This window comes from Mesocricetus auratus, unplaced genomic scaffold, assembly GCF_017639785.1.
Source record: "Mesocricetus auratus isolate SY011 unplaced genomic scaffold, BCM_Maur_2.0 Super-Scaffold_15014, whole genome shotgun sequence".
Taxonomy (NCBI): domain Eukaryota; kingdom Metazoa; phylum Chordata; class Mammalia; order Rodentia; family Cricetidae; genus Mesocricetus; species Mesocricetus auratus.
The window spans coordinates 17,704,210-17,716,918 of NW_024429186.1; the positions used below are offsets into that span (position 1 = coordinate 17,704,210).

General features: G+C 39.2%; 1 protein-coding gene across 1 annotated transcript in view; it reads right to left on the reverse strand.

The window, feature by feature from the left end:
- The window catches only part of LOC101840898 (cation channel sperm-associated protein subunit beta), a 177,062-nt gene extending 164,970 nt beyond the window's left edge, over window positions 1–12,092 (reverse strand). The window contains exons 1-3 of the mRNA XM_040742620.1: window positions 11,979–12,092; window positions 9,467–9,545; window positions 2,319–2,407 (exon numbers count right to left, since the gene is read on the reverse strand). Of these exons, the coding sequence (XP_040598554.1) occupies window positions 2,319–2,407; window positions 9,467–9,545 (168 nt within the window). The 5' untranslated portion in view covers window positions 11,979–12,092. The remainder of the gene's footprint in view (window positions 1–2,318; window positions 2,408–9,466; window positions 9,546–11,978) is intronic.
- Window positions 12,093–12,709: the final 617 nt, after the last annotated feature.

Consider the following 12,709-nt stretch of genomic DNA (forward strand, 5'->3'; position numbering starts at 1 on the left):
TGGGATTGGTATGTAAAATAAGATTGTTTTTAATTTAAATAAAAATTAAAATATTTCTGTCTTTAATGATTACCATCACCAGTGAGGAAAACCTATTTTTACAAGCATGTCATCAGAACTCAGTAACCTATTTAGTATCCTAAAGTTTCAATTCATCCTTATGAGACTGTTTTACTCATGAAAATGGTACGTTTACATTTCTCATAATCATTAAATGAAAACCAACTAGTCTCACATGTAGAAAATATGATTTTACTAAAACGGATGCTTTGTGACTAAATTAAAGGGGATTTAAATTTATTGTTCACTTCCCGGTTTTAAAAGGAATGTGAGAAGCAGGCAGAGATGGACATATACATGCCTTCCCAGGGGTGTTTGCCCTGGGCAGGGAGATTAAACCACAGGCTGGAGACGTGTCATTAGGACCGAGCAGGGAGAGACAGACAGACAGACACCTAGGGCCATTTGTCCTCGGCAGGGAAATAACTATGGGCCTGCCCAGTGCCTGCTGTGCTAGGCAGGTGAGCACCTTCATGGTGAGCAAATTCATGGTGGGAAATGGGACAGAGAGAAAAGCTGAATATTTCCTGTGCTGTGATGGGAGACAGATATGAAGAGATGAAGGTGTTGAGGAACAGGTTAATGTGGGAGGCCTACTTGCCACCCTGGGTGGTGGTGATGTTGCGTTCAGATTGCTCCCAAAAGCTATGGCACTGGAGAAGGCGCAGTCTGCGTTGATATCCATGCCTCTGCTACCAACAATGGCTCTGGGGATGCCCAAAGTCTGGGACACTCCACATATGGCCACATTGGTGTCCAAGGGCCACACCACAGCAAGGACCATTCCAATCTGCGTGGTGAGAGCTATCACTGAAATCAGCGAGAAATATTAGGGTCATGTTGGATCTGTGACCTACCAGAGCCAAGGTCTGTGTTGATATCCACGGTGCCTGTTAGCATGGAAGGTCATGTGCATGCCCAGAGTCTGAGTCCCCACATGGGGCTGTTTTTCTGGCCAAGGGCCATCTTGCAGCCAGGTTGATGCAGATCTGAGTGGCCTGTGCAGGCACCTGGGGCCATGGTAACATCCAGGCCCAGGTTGTTGCCTAGGACCATATCCAGGTCCATGGTCCTACAGCACCTGGGGTCTGTGTTAATGTCCATGACCCACAATGACAGAAAAGACCACAAGGATGCCCCACTTCTGGGCTGCCATCTATAGCCATGTTGGGTTCTAAGGGCTGTGCCACTACTGGGGCCATGAACCTAACATCTCTGTGACTCCACAGATTCAATGCCCTCCTCTGGCCTGCATGGGCATCAGACATGCATGTATATTATATTATGCATCTATGTAGAACACATATGGGGATGTAGAAAAACATCCTTAAAACAAATAAATAAATAATTCTACAAATAATTTTTAAAAATAAAATCACTAAAACCAAAGCATTGTCTGTGTCAGGGTATACAACCATAAATATCAGACCCAAGAGTTGATCCCAGCTTTGTAAGTCTCCCTTCCCTTTCCTATAGCACAAAATCACAGACAAATATTGCACAGGTTTCTCAAGAGTTGTAAATTCGAAACTTAAATTAAGTATATATTTGTTATATCAAACAGCAATTAGGGATTAAATTAAAGAAGACAAAAGAATGAATTATGTGTCCTTGTGGAATGTTATTCTGTGTTTTTAGAGTATCTATCTAAAGATAATCTGTGTATTTTTAATTGACATTTGTTTTTGCTAGCAATTGCTACATGGATTTTCGTGTGTTGAACCCAAGGCTCTTTGAGCATGGTAGGCAAAAACTCTATCACTGAGCCATTATACCCAGACTTAGCCCATAACCATCTTAATATTCTCCTTTATTTTATTTTGTTGTTTGATTGCTTAAAAATCTCTCATCACTTGAATGGAAAGGTCATACCAACCCTTACACAAAATGACAAGCCCAGCATGGTCCTTGTTATACAAGGACTATTTGTTTCTTAAAGTTACTGAGGTATGTTTCTCTGACAAGATACTTCTGTCAAACTTTAAAAGAACAAGTTGGTTACATATCAGAGGAAGATTGTTGCAGCTAGTCTACAGAGGAAGTCATCAATTATTAAAAACACTCACAGAGCATGGCTTACCCAGGATGCTCAGTGGTTAAATGAAATATACTAACCTATCCAACTACAGACACAATTACATTGAATTTCACCTTCCTGTCTGGACAGAAGGCACTGGAGAGACTGCAGTGCCATTGCATCTATACTTGGCCTTAAAAGGGGACAAGGGATTATATTACATACAGTTAGTGGACTTTACCAGACTGTCAGTGGAAAGAAACAACTTGATTATGTTCTTGTCTGTGAAGACCTCTTCACTGGAACAAGCAAAGTGGTTCTTATTCTCATCTAAACAAACAAGCAAACACGCAGACATGTCAAGACAGAAGGCTTATCTGAGAAGTACCACATTTTCAAACTGATAAAGCATGCTTAATTCTTGTTTTGGAGGCCGGGTTTCTCTGTGTAACCCTGATGCCCAGGATTCTCTTTGTAGACCAGGCTGGCCTTGATCCAGCAATCCCACAATAGCTAGGGTCAAAGGTGTGTGCAACCACTGTGGAGTGAGGAAGCACTTTTTAAAGAGTGAGAATTATAACCTGGGTTTTTGGTGAAGCAAGCCTTCAGTGCCAGAACTTGAGAAGAGGCAGGAGGGTATCTACAACTTCAAGGCCAGCCTGGTCTATAAAGTGAGTTCCATGACAGGCAAGGCTACACAGAAAAACACTTTCTTGGAAAAAAAGAAAGAATATACATTTAAATCTGGGTGTGGAGATGCATATCTCTAGTTCTAGGTCTCCAGAAGTGGAGGCAGGAGGATCAGCAGTAAGAAATCATCCTGGGCTACATGAAATTCTGTCTAAATTACTTTCCCATCTCCAAAAAACGGAATTGTAATTTTGAATACCTATGTTTAGTGAAAACCCAGATCTTGCACTTTTTTTCTTCTTCAAGATATACTATCAGAACTCATAAAAGAGGGTGTTGTCTAAAGCATTAATTACAGTGCTGGGTATGCGAGGCCATGATGTCAAGTTTGTGGAAGGTGACACAAACCAGTTTGTGACTCTTCAGTTTCTCACTCTTGTTGTGAGCATAAGATGATTAAAAACCAAAGTGGAGAAACTCTAGGCATTTTGAGACAACATTTCATAATTTTGTCTTGGCTGGTCTTAAACTTGCTATATAGACCAGGATGCCCTTGAAATAACTGTCATGTTCCTGTGTTCAGTTACTGAGTGCTGGAATTGTAGATTAACAGCATCCCACCAGGCTAGAGAGGGAATTTTTGCTCTCATAGAGAGCTGCTGGCAGGAAGTGGTTGGAAGGAGGATCCCTGCATCTTACATTGATATAAAGAGGGCAAAATGGATACAATGGAAAATGTAACATGTAGTCGTGTGGTGTGGAACATGACTTGGACTCCCTCAATATTAGTTTTCTTAACTGAAAATTGACCACATAATCTGCAACATATTAACCTCAACAGATTAAAAAATGGAATAACTCCATGTATCTTATTAGGCCATCATGCTTTAAAGTTAGAATTCAACAATATTGCAGAAACTCTACAAACTCATGGAAACTAAACAATGCGTAATTGCACCATTCTTAGGTGAAGGAAGAAATAAAAAAAAAGAAATTAAAGACTTCCTAGAATTCAATAAGAATGAAAACACAACATACCCAAACTTAAGGAACTTTGAAAGCAGTGCTAAGAGGAAAGTTCATAGCACTAGGTGCCAACATGAAGAAACTAGAGAATAGTCAAACTAGGGAATTAACAGCAAAACTGAAAGCTCTAGAACAAAATGAAACAAATTCAGCCTGGAGGAATAGATGCTAGGAAATAATCAAATTCAGGACTGAAATCAATAAAGTAGAAACAAAGAAACAATTCAAAGAATCAACATAACAAAGAGTTGGTTCTTTGAGAAAATCAACAAGATAGACAAACTTTCATCCAAACTAACCAAAAGGCAGAGAATGAACATGCAAATTAACAAAATCAGAATTGAAAAGGAGGATATAACAACAGTCACTGAGGAAATCCAGAGAATCATCAGGTCATACTTTGAAAAACTCTAAGCCACTAAATTTGAAAATTTAAAGGAAAGGGACAATTTTCTAGATAGATATCACTTACTAAAATTAAATCAAGAACAGATAAGCAATTTAAATAGACCTATAACTCCTAATGAAATAGAAGCAATCTTCAAAAGTCTCTCAAGCAAAAAAAAAAAAAAAAAGCTCAGGGCCAGATGGTTTCAGTGTAGAATTCTACCAGAAATTCACGCATCAGCTAATACCAATACTCCTAAAAGTAGAAGCAGAGGAGTCGTTGCCAGATTCTTTTTATGACGTTATAATTATTTTGGTACCAAAAACAAACACAACTAAGAAAGAGAATTACAGACCAATATCCCTCATGAACATTGATGCAAAAATACTCAATAAAATACTGGCAAATCAAATCCAAGAACACTTCAGAAAAATCATCCACCATGATCAAGTAGGCTTCATCAAAGGGATGCTGGGATGGTTCAACATATAAAAATCCATTAATGTAATCCACCATATAAAAAAGCTGAGAAAGAAAAAGCACATGATCATCTCACTAGATGCTGAAAAAGCCTCTGACAAACTCCAACATGATAAAGGTCTTAAAGAGACCAGGGATATCAGGAACATACCTACAAATAATGAAAGCTATATACAGCAAACCAACAACCAACATCAAACTAAATGGAGAAAAACTCAATGCAATTCCTCTAAAATCAGGAACAAGACAAGGATGTCCACTCTCTCCACATCTCTTTAATATTGTACTTGAAGTTCTAACTAGAGCAATAAGACAACAAAAGGAGAATAAGTGGATATAAGTTGGAAAGGAAGAAATAAACTTTCACTATTTGCAGATGATATGATAGTTTACATAAGTGACCCAAAAATTTTACCAGGGAACTCCTACAGCTGATAAACACCTTAAGCAAAGTGACAGGATAAAATATTACCTCAAAAGAAAATCAATAGACCTACTACACACAGATGATAAATAGGCTGAGAAAGAAATCAAAGAAACAAGCCCTTTACAATAGCTAAAAACAGCATAAAATATCTTCGGGTAACACTAACCAAACTAGAGAAACACCTGTGTAACAAAAACTTTGAGACTTTAAAGAAAGAAATTAAAGAAGATACCAGAAAATAGAAAGATCTCCCATGCTCTTGGATAGGTAGGATTAGCATAGTAAAGTGGCATTGTTGCCAAAAGCAATCTACATATTCAATTGCAGTCCCCATCAAAATCTCAGCACAATTCTTCACAGACCTTGAAAGAACAATACTCAGCTTTATATGGAAAGATAAAAGACTCAGGTTAGCCAAAACAACCCTGTGCAAGAAAGGAACCTCTGGGGACATCACTATCTCTGACTTCAAGCTCTATTATAGAGGTATAGTAATGAAAACAACTTGGTATTAGAATAAAATAGGTAGACCAATGGAATCAAATTAAAGACCCTGATATTAACCCACACACCTATGAACAGTTGATCTTCAACACAAAAACTAACAATATACAATGGAAGAAAGAAAGCATCTTCAACAAATGGTGCTTGAGTAACTGGATGCTGGCATGTACAAGACTGCAGATAGATCCCTGTCTATCACCATTCACAAAACGGAAGTCCAAGTGAATCAAAGACCTTAACATAAATGCAGCAACACTGAACCTCTTAGAATAGAAAGTGGGAAGTACCCTTGAAAGAATTGGTACAGGAGACCGATTCCTGAACATAACACCAGTAGCACACACACTGACATCAACAATTAATTAATAGGGCCTCCTGAAACTGAGAAGCATCTGTAAGGCAAAGGATACAGTCAACAAGACAAAACTGCAGTCTACAGAATGGGAAAAGACATTCACCAGCCTCACATCTGACAGAAGGCTGATCTCCAAAATTTACAAAGAATTCAAGAAGCAAGTCTCCGAAACACCAAATAATCCCATTAAAAAGTAGGAGTCTAAAATGGATGATAGACACTTGAGAAAGTACTCAACATCCTTAGCCATCAGGGAAATGCAAATCAAAACAACTCTGAGACACAATCTCACTCCTGTCAGAATGGCTAAAATAAAAAATGCTAATGACAGTTTATGCCAGAGAACATGTGGAGAAAGGGGAACACTCCTCCACTGCTGGTGGGAGTGCCAACTTGTACAGCCACTTAGGAGATCAGTATGGAGATTGGTCAGGAAAATGGAAATCAGTCTACCACAATATCTAAAAATTCCACTCTTGGGCATACAGCCAAAACATGCATATTCATACAATAAGGACATCTGTTCAACTATTTTCACAGCAGCATTATTTGTAATAGCCAGAACCTGGAAGCAACCTAGATGCCCCTCTACTGAAGAATGAATAGAGAAAATGTGGTACATTTACACAATGGAGTACTACAAAGTGGAAAAAAATGGAATCTTGAAATTTGCAGGCAAATGGATAGCACTAGAAGAAATCATCCTGAGTGAGGTAACCCAGTCACAAAAATACAAACATTTTATATACTCACTTAAATATGGATTTTAGACATGGAGCAGGGGATTGCCTGCCTACAATCCCACCACCAGAGAGTCTGGGAAACAGGGAGGACCATAAGACAGATATGAATGGTACCCCAGAGAGGGAGAATGGGACAGGATCTTATGAGGGGATTGGGAGCATGGGGGAAGGGGAGAAGAGAGGGAGTTGGAAGAAAGAGAAGAAGAGAAGAGGAGGAGAGACGAGGACATGAGGGAGCAGGAAGGCTGAGTCAGAGGACCAACAGAGGAGAGCAGGTTGAGATAAACCATAGTAGAAGGAGCATGATAGGTTTGAGGACAGATCTGGCACTAGTGAGATTTCCAGAGATCGACAAGGATGACACGAACCGGCATCGAGGCTACTTTAAATACCTCTGTACATATTCTTCCTCCTGCTGGGTCCTCTAACCTATTGAACAAACAAGGACTAGTGTCCCTCCTGGGTCGTTCTAGAGGTGGCCTAAACAGTTCCATTTCCAGGGTACTTCTAGAAGACGCATCCAAGATGATTTTAAAGAAGACTAGGCACACACTTGTGATGTCCTACCTCTCCATTGCCCTGCTTTTTCAATCTGTAAAACTAGCTGTCCATGTTTTTCAAAGGGTGCTCTAAAAGTGTTGGGGGGAAAAGTTGAGAGCAGCCTTTTCATAATATAAACAAGGGCTTCTACAGTGGCAGCTAAATTGTCTCCAGGATTTCCAACTGGCCACATGCTATGTCACATCCAGGCTTCTCTTGGTGGAAGGAGGCCCCGCACCTTATGATCGTTCCTCTAACCTCTATGTCAGGCTCGGCTCACCTTCCTCCAGGACCATGGAGGCCTCTGCTCATCAGGGTCTGAGGGCTCTTTAGCAGGGCAGCCCCTCCCAGAGATTGTCAAGGGAACCTGACCACACCTCAGACTACAGAGGCCCTGAGCCCCAATCTTGGCCTTCAGGAGGCTCCATTCTTTCTACCATGCGCCACCTGCGGACATCTGGAGATGTCTTCGAAGACCTGACTGAAGCTTCTTCACGGGCCTGACCCTGGAGAGCAGGGTGACTATATGTTCTAGGAGACCAACAGCAGAGATTGCTGGTATCAAGCTGAGTATTGATATTGGCAGAGTAGAATGTTGCTCCAGATCATGACTCCACAGGGCCTGTGGCTGTTGGAAGGCTTGGGTTCCTGGGGTCCTCAGGAGGAGACCTGGGATGCTCCTGGTCTTCCTGGATCTCCAGACATAGGCTGGTAGGGCCTGTGTGACCAGGAGGAAGGAGGCTGCACTCCCTAGCTCAGCATGCTCTCTGCAAGAACTCCAAGGGTAATCTTCACATCTGCTGGCTCTGCATGGTGCAGTTGTGTGGTGGTCAGCTCCAGGCATGCTAGGCAAGGCCTGGGCCACTTTGTGGCTTCTCCCTTCCTATCTACAGTAAGAAGCATAAAGGCCTGAAGTTTGATGCCAGAGAGTGAAATGAACTTGAAACATGAACAGAGGAGGAAAGGCACAGGCAGGCTTCTTACAGCCTTGACCAAACAGGAGAAGAAATAGCCTCTGTTATAGGATAGAGCTGTGTTTGGCCTGTTCCATCCATTGGGGACTATAGTCCAAACTATTAGAGTTCAAACCCATGTTTCCATTTCTTAGAAATGGATTGGATTATATAAAATAATATCCTGGAAAGGATCTGAATTAGAGCAGAATTGGAGGAAAACTGAGGATTCGATTTAGTAAGAACTAAATATAAAATTAATTTATACTTCATATTGTTTGTACACCATAATTGTTTCATGTTATTCTTAAATTTGTCTATGTGAGCTTGTCAGAGTAAACAGCCTTCAGAAGATTACAGTTGGAAACCAGCATTCCTTTGGCTCACATGCAAACACCACTATGACATGCGCAGCTCCAGGTCTTTCAGAATAGTCCATTGCATCCCTTCTCTCCTGTCAGACTGAGCATGCACTGCTTCCCTCACATGGTCTGCAACTTCTCCCCAAAATATTGCTTACCGTGAGTCCTGATGCTGCCTTTGAAACATGCTTTTACTCATATGCACTTACACAAATTTTACCCACTCTAAAGAGCTAGACAGACTGCTCTCTTTTGTGCAAAAGCAGCGTTAGCACAATGCTAAGCAACATAATGCCACAGTAACATAAAATAACTCTTTTCCCTGGCATTTCTCCTTCTCTGACTCTCCAATGTATGCTCATATACACACCTATGTCAGAAATTCCCAACTATAATATTGGGAACCAAAAACTGGGACAATCCATAACTCGTCACATTAAGCAACACATTTGTGAATAGAAGGTCTCCATTCCTCTGTCTCTCCATTTAGTAAACACCACTGTATTCTAGCATGCATTCTAATATGCAGGAAGGTCTTAAAAGTGTATATACTATACACTATGGAAGTGGATTTTCTCCTTCACAAAATATTTCTATTCCTAAAGTTTTGTTAACTAATTCTATCTGCATATTTCTTTCAAGAACTTCTCCTTTTAATTTGATAGCCTGAAAGTTCATAATCAAAGAAAAGATTTTATATCTGTTCAAATAATAAAATATTTGCCATGTAAAAATTGTTTTTAATGTAAACATTCTACGACCTGGAAGTGACAAAGTGCTATTAAAAAAGGTTGTATATAAACTTAGTAAATGCTGGTTGACAATAACATTACTAGATACCTTGGCCAGAGTAAACAGATAACATATGAAAAATATTGGTAATATATTGTCAAGAAAAATGTTAAATGGACAATATTTGAACTATACATGAGGAAAGGATATAAATAATATCTCCTTGAAAGAAAACAATCTTATACTTACGTTTATTATATATCAGTCCTGATGAAAATTCAAACACATTCAAAAGTAAAATCATAACATGCATAAGTGGTGATTCCATCTGTTGAAATAAATATAAATTATTTATCTGAAGTTACTCTGAAAATATTATTTTGAGTTTTTAGAAATAAAACCAACTATACAGAGGTGAAGCAAACATCTCTTCAAGTTCAAAATATTTTATCATGTGACAAAAGTGGATGAGAAAACTGGAGGTAGAGTGTCTGGATAGCAAGCACACAGCCTGAGTCTGATCTCCAGCTCCCAAGTGACAACTGGACAACCAACAACACCTGAAATACACACACATGCCTACTCCCTAAATCTATCTCCTACACTGCATTTAAATATGTAAAAGTATGGTCACTGTAGAGACAGAGAGTTTGGGGCTTGGGATTTTCTTCAATATAAGTTGTAGGAGAAGTGAGATGCATGCTCCTAGACCAACTATGAGATCAAGGACATGGATTAAAAAAATGCTCTCAGGATAATAGCACTGACAATCACTTTTTCTATTTTGACAACACTTTGACTATGTAGATTTGTCTACATGACCCCAAGCATCCTTACACATTATTGCTGAGCACAGGAAGAAATCAAGTCTCTGGTGCTCATTATCCAGGGCTTTTCTCAGGGTTGTATTTGCAGTCAGCAGATGTGAGGAAGTAGCAATAGCAGGCCAGTTTCAATGGTGACTCTCCTAATGTCAGTGTGTTTTCCCCGTCATACATTTCATGGCCTGTGTAGGGCTCTTATAGACTGAGGCATTCATAACAAAATTCATACTAAACCCTAGAATGAGACCATATTTGAAGAATGAAGTCATTGAAAGACGCTTGAACTGAAAATGTCGGGTGTCCTTAAAATCTGAGTAAACTTGGTCCTAGAGCTACACAAATAGAAGATGAAGCAAAGACAGGGACAAGATAATCATCTACTAACTCATGGGAGAGGCCAGACCAGATCATTCTCTCAGGGCCCTCAGAAGAAATCAAACATGGTAACACTTTGGCATCAGACTTCTGGCCACCAGAACTGTGAAAAAAATACATATCACTTAATCTACCCAGTATGTGGTACTATGTTATGGAACCCTAGGAAATGCTCTTGGACTTGGGAAATGAAGGAATTAGAAAGAGCTTCGTGCTGGCACTGGCTTCACTTGTCTCTATGAGTAATGATGCCTTTGCCTCTAACCTAGGAATCTCGGGACTTTTGTTTAGGAGGTTTAAGACATGTCACTCAAGGCAGGCTCTGAGAGTTCACTCTCTCTCTTTTAAGCTTGCAATTCAAGATGTGAGCCCTCTGGAACCAGAGTCCCAAATACACTCTTTCCTCTCTAAGTTGCCTGGTAATTGCATTTTATCACAGTAACGAAAGAGTAAGTAATACAAGCATGTCTCAAGATCATTACTACCTAGTCACAGATGAGCTTGGAACCAAGTTCTGTGGACTAAGCAGATTTGGGCAACACTTGAAGATGTCACAAATTAAAAAACTCAAGTACATCAGAAATAATTAGACTTGACCTATCACTAAAGTGGATGACACATACCTTTATCTCATTTTTTCCTTCACTATCACCATTTTCCCCCAAGTTGATATTCCCTTTATTCAACAGTAACTTCATATCAAGAGAGATTTTAGCTTTAGTTAATCCTGAACAATTGAAACTTTTTCAGCTAAGTTGTTTCTGTAAGTTCACTTTTCATTCAGTAAAATTAGTATGGCAGCTATTACACACTGTCTGTGCTTCTGTACAGAGAAGAAGTATTTGATTATCTCTACAACTCCTTTCTTATGTTACATGAGTCTCAGTTTATTAAATTCAGATGTTTCAGCTTACCTGACAATCAATCATACTTTCTCTTTCACTACTCATAGTCAAACTTGGCAGCTACATAACAATAAATAGCAACTCCTTTTACTTTTTTTTTCAACTCATTTAACAGTTAAACTGACAACAGTTAAACATCTCTGGCTACCCATTCCTTTAATTACTATGGGTTTTATGTAAATGCCCATGACAAACCACACATTTTGAATTTCCCTATTCTTTGGCACCAAAGACTGCAAATTGTATCAAAGAAAGGCCCTAACTTCTCCCCATCCAGTTCATTTGCAGCTATTCCATAATCACAGATAATTGATTGCATTAAATTAATATTACAGTAGGGAGTTTATTTTAATGTTCATTATCATAATTACCTCTAACTCCTCCGTAGTTGTCTTTTCTTTTTATATTTTACTCATGTTTCTTCTTTTTAGAGTCTACACTGTATATCCAGTATCCAGAACTGAATTTACTCAACTGTCTAAAACAATGTATGTGTGGTGTTCTCTTCTGTGACAACATACATTGTGAATTCAACCAAAGAAGAAGCCATCTCCTCCCATCTAACTCATTTGTCCCTATTCCACTATCACAGAAAAGTGATTACATATATTAATATCATAGAAGGAAGCTTATTTTAGTATTCATTACTATAATTACCTCTAATGGATGTCTCCCTCCTTGTCTTTCCTTTCTTTCTTTCTTTTTTTGGTTGTTGTTGTTTACATGTTAGCCTTGTTTCTTCTGTATAGATTAAAGGCCCACCTATCTAGAGCTGAGTTTTCACAGTTGACTGCCCTAGGTGAGTTTTACAGTTGACTGCCTTAACAGTCCACTTAGTTTTGGTAACAGCCAATCAGGTGCTACTAAGTACAGAAGCCTGCTAAGAAAAATCTAAAGGATAGACAGTTGGAATCTCCAACTGACTGCCTCCGTTAAGAGTATCTATGAGCAGCAGTAGTTTTCCAAATCTATCATCTTTAATACAATATCCGTTTTAGAGTGTTCAGATGCTTATTTGATTACATAAGTCAAAACATAGCAGCCAAAACATTATTCTGTCTCTATATATTGAACCTTAAGGAAACTTGTCCTAAAGAGCTTCATACTTGTTTTGAAAAAAGATGGGACTTAAATGGGAAGACTGACAAATTAACTTATCGGAAGATAAACAGATAAACACACAAGGTGCAGAGATTAGAAAGAGCTGTGTCTGCATTGAGTTTGTCAATGTCAATTCTCTCCTGTATTGTTAATTTTGGAGAAAGTTCCATGAGGTGTTGAGAAGAAAGTGTATTATCTGTGTTTGGGTGGAATGTTCTGCAGAATCTGCTAGGACCATTTGGTTTATATGTCTATTAGCTCCAGTGTGTCTACATCTCTGTTTAGTT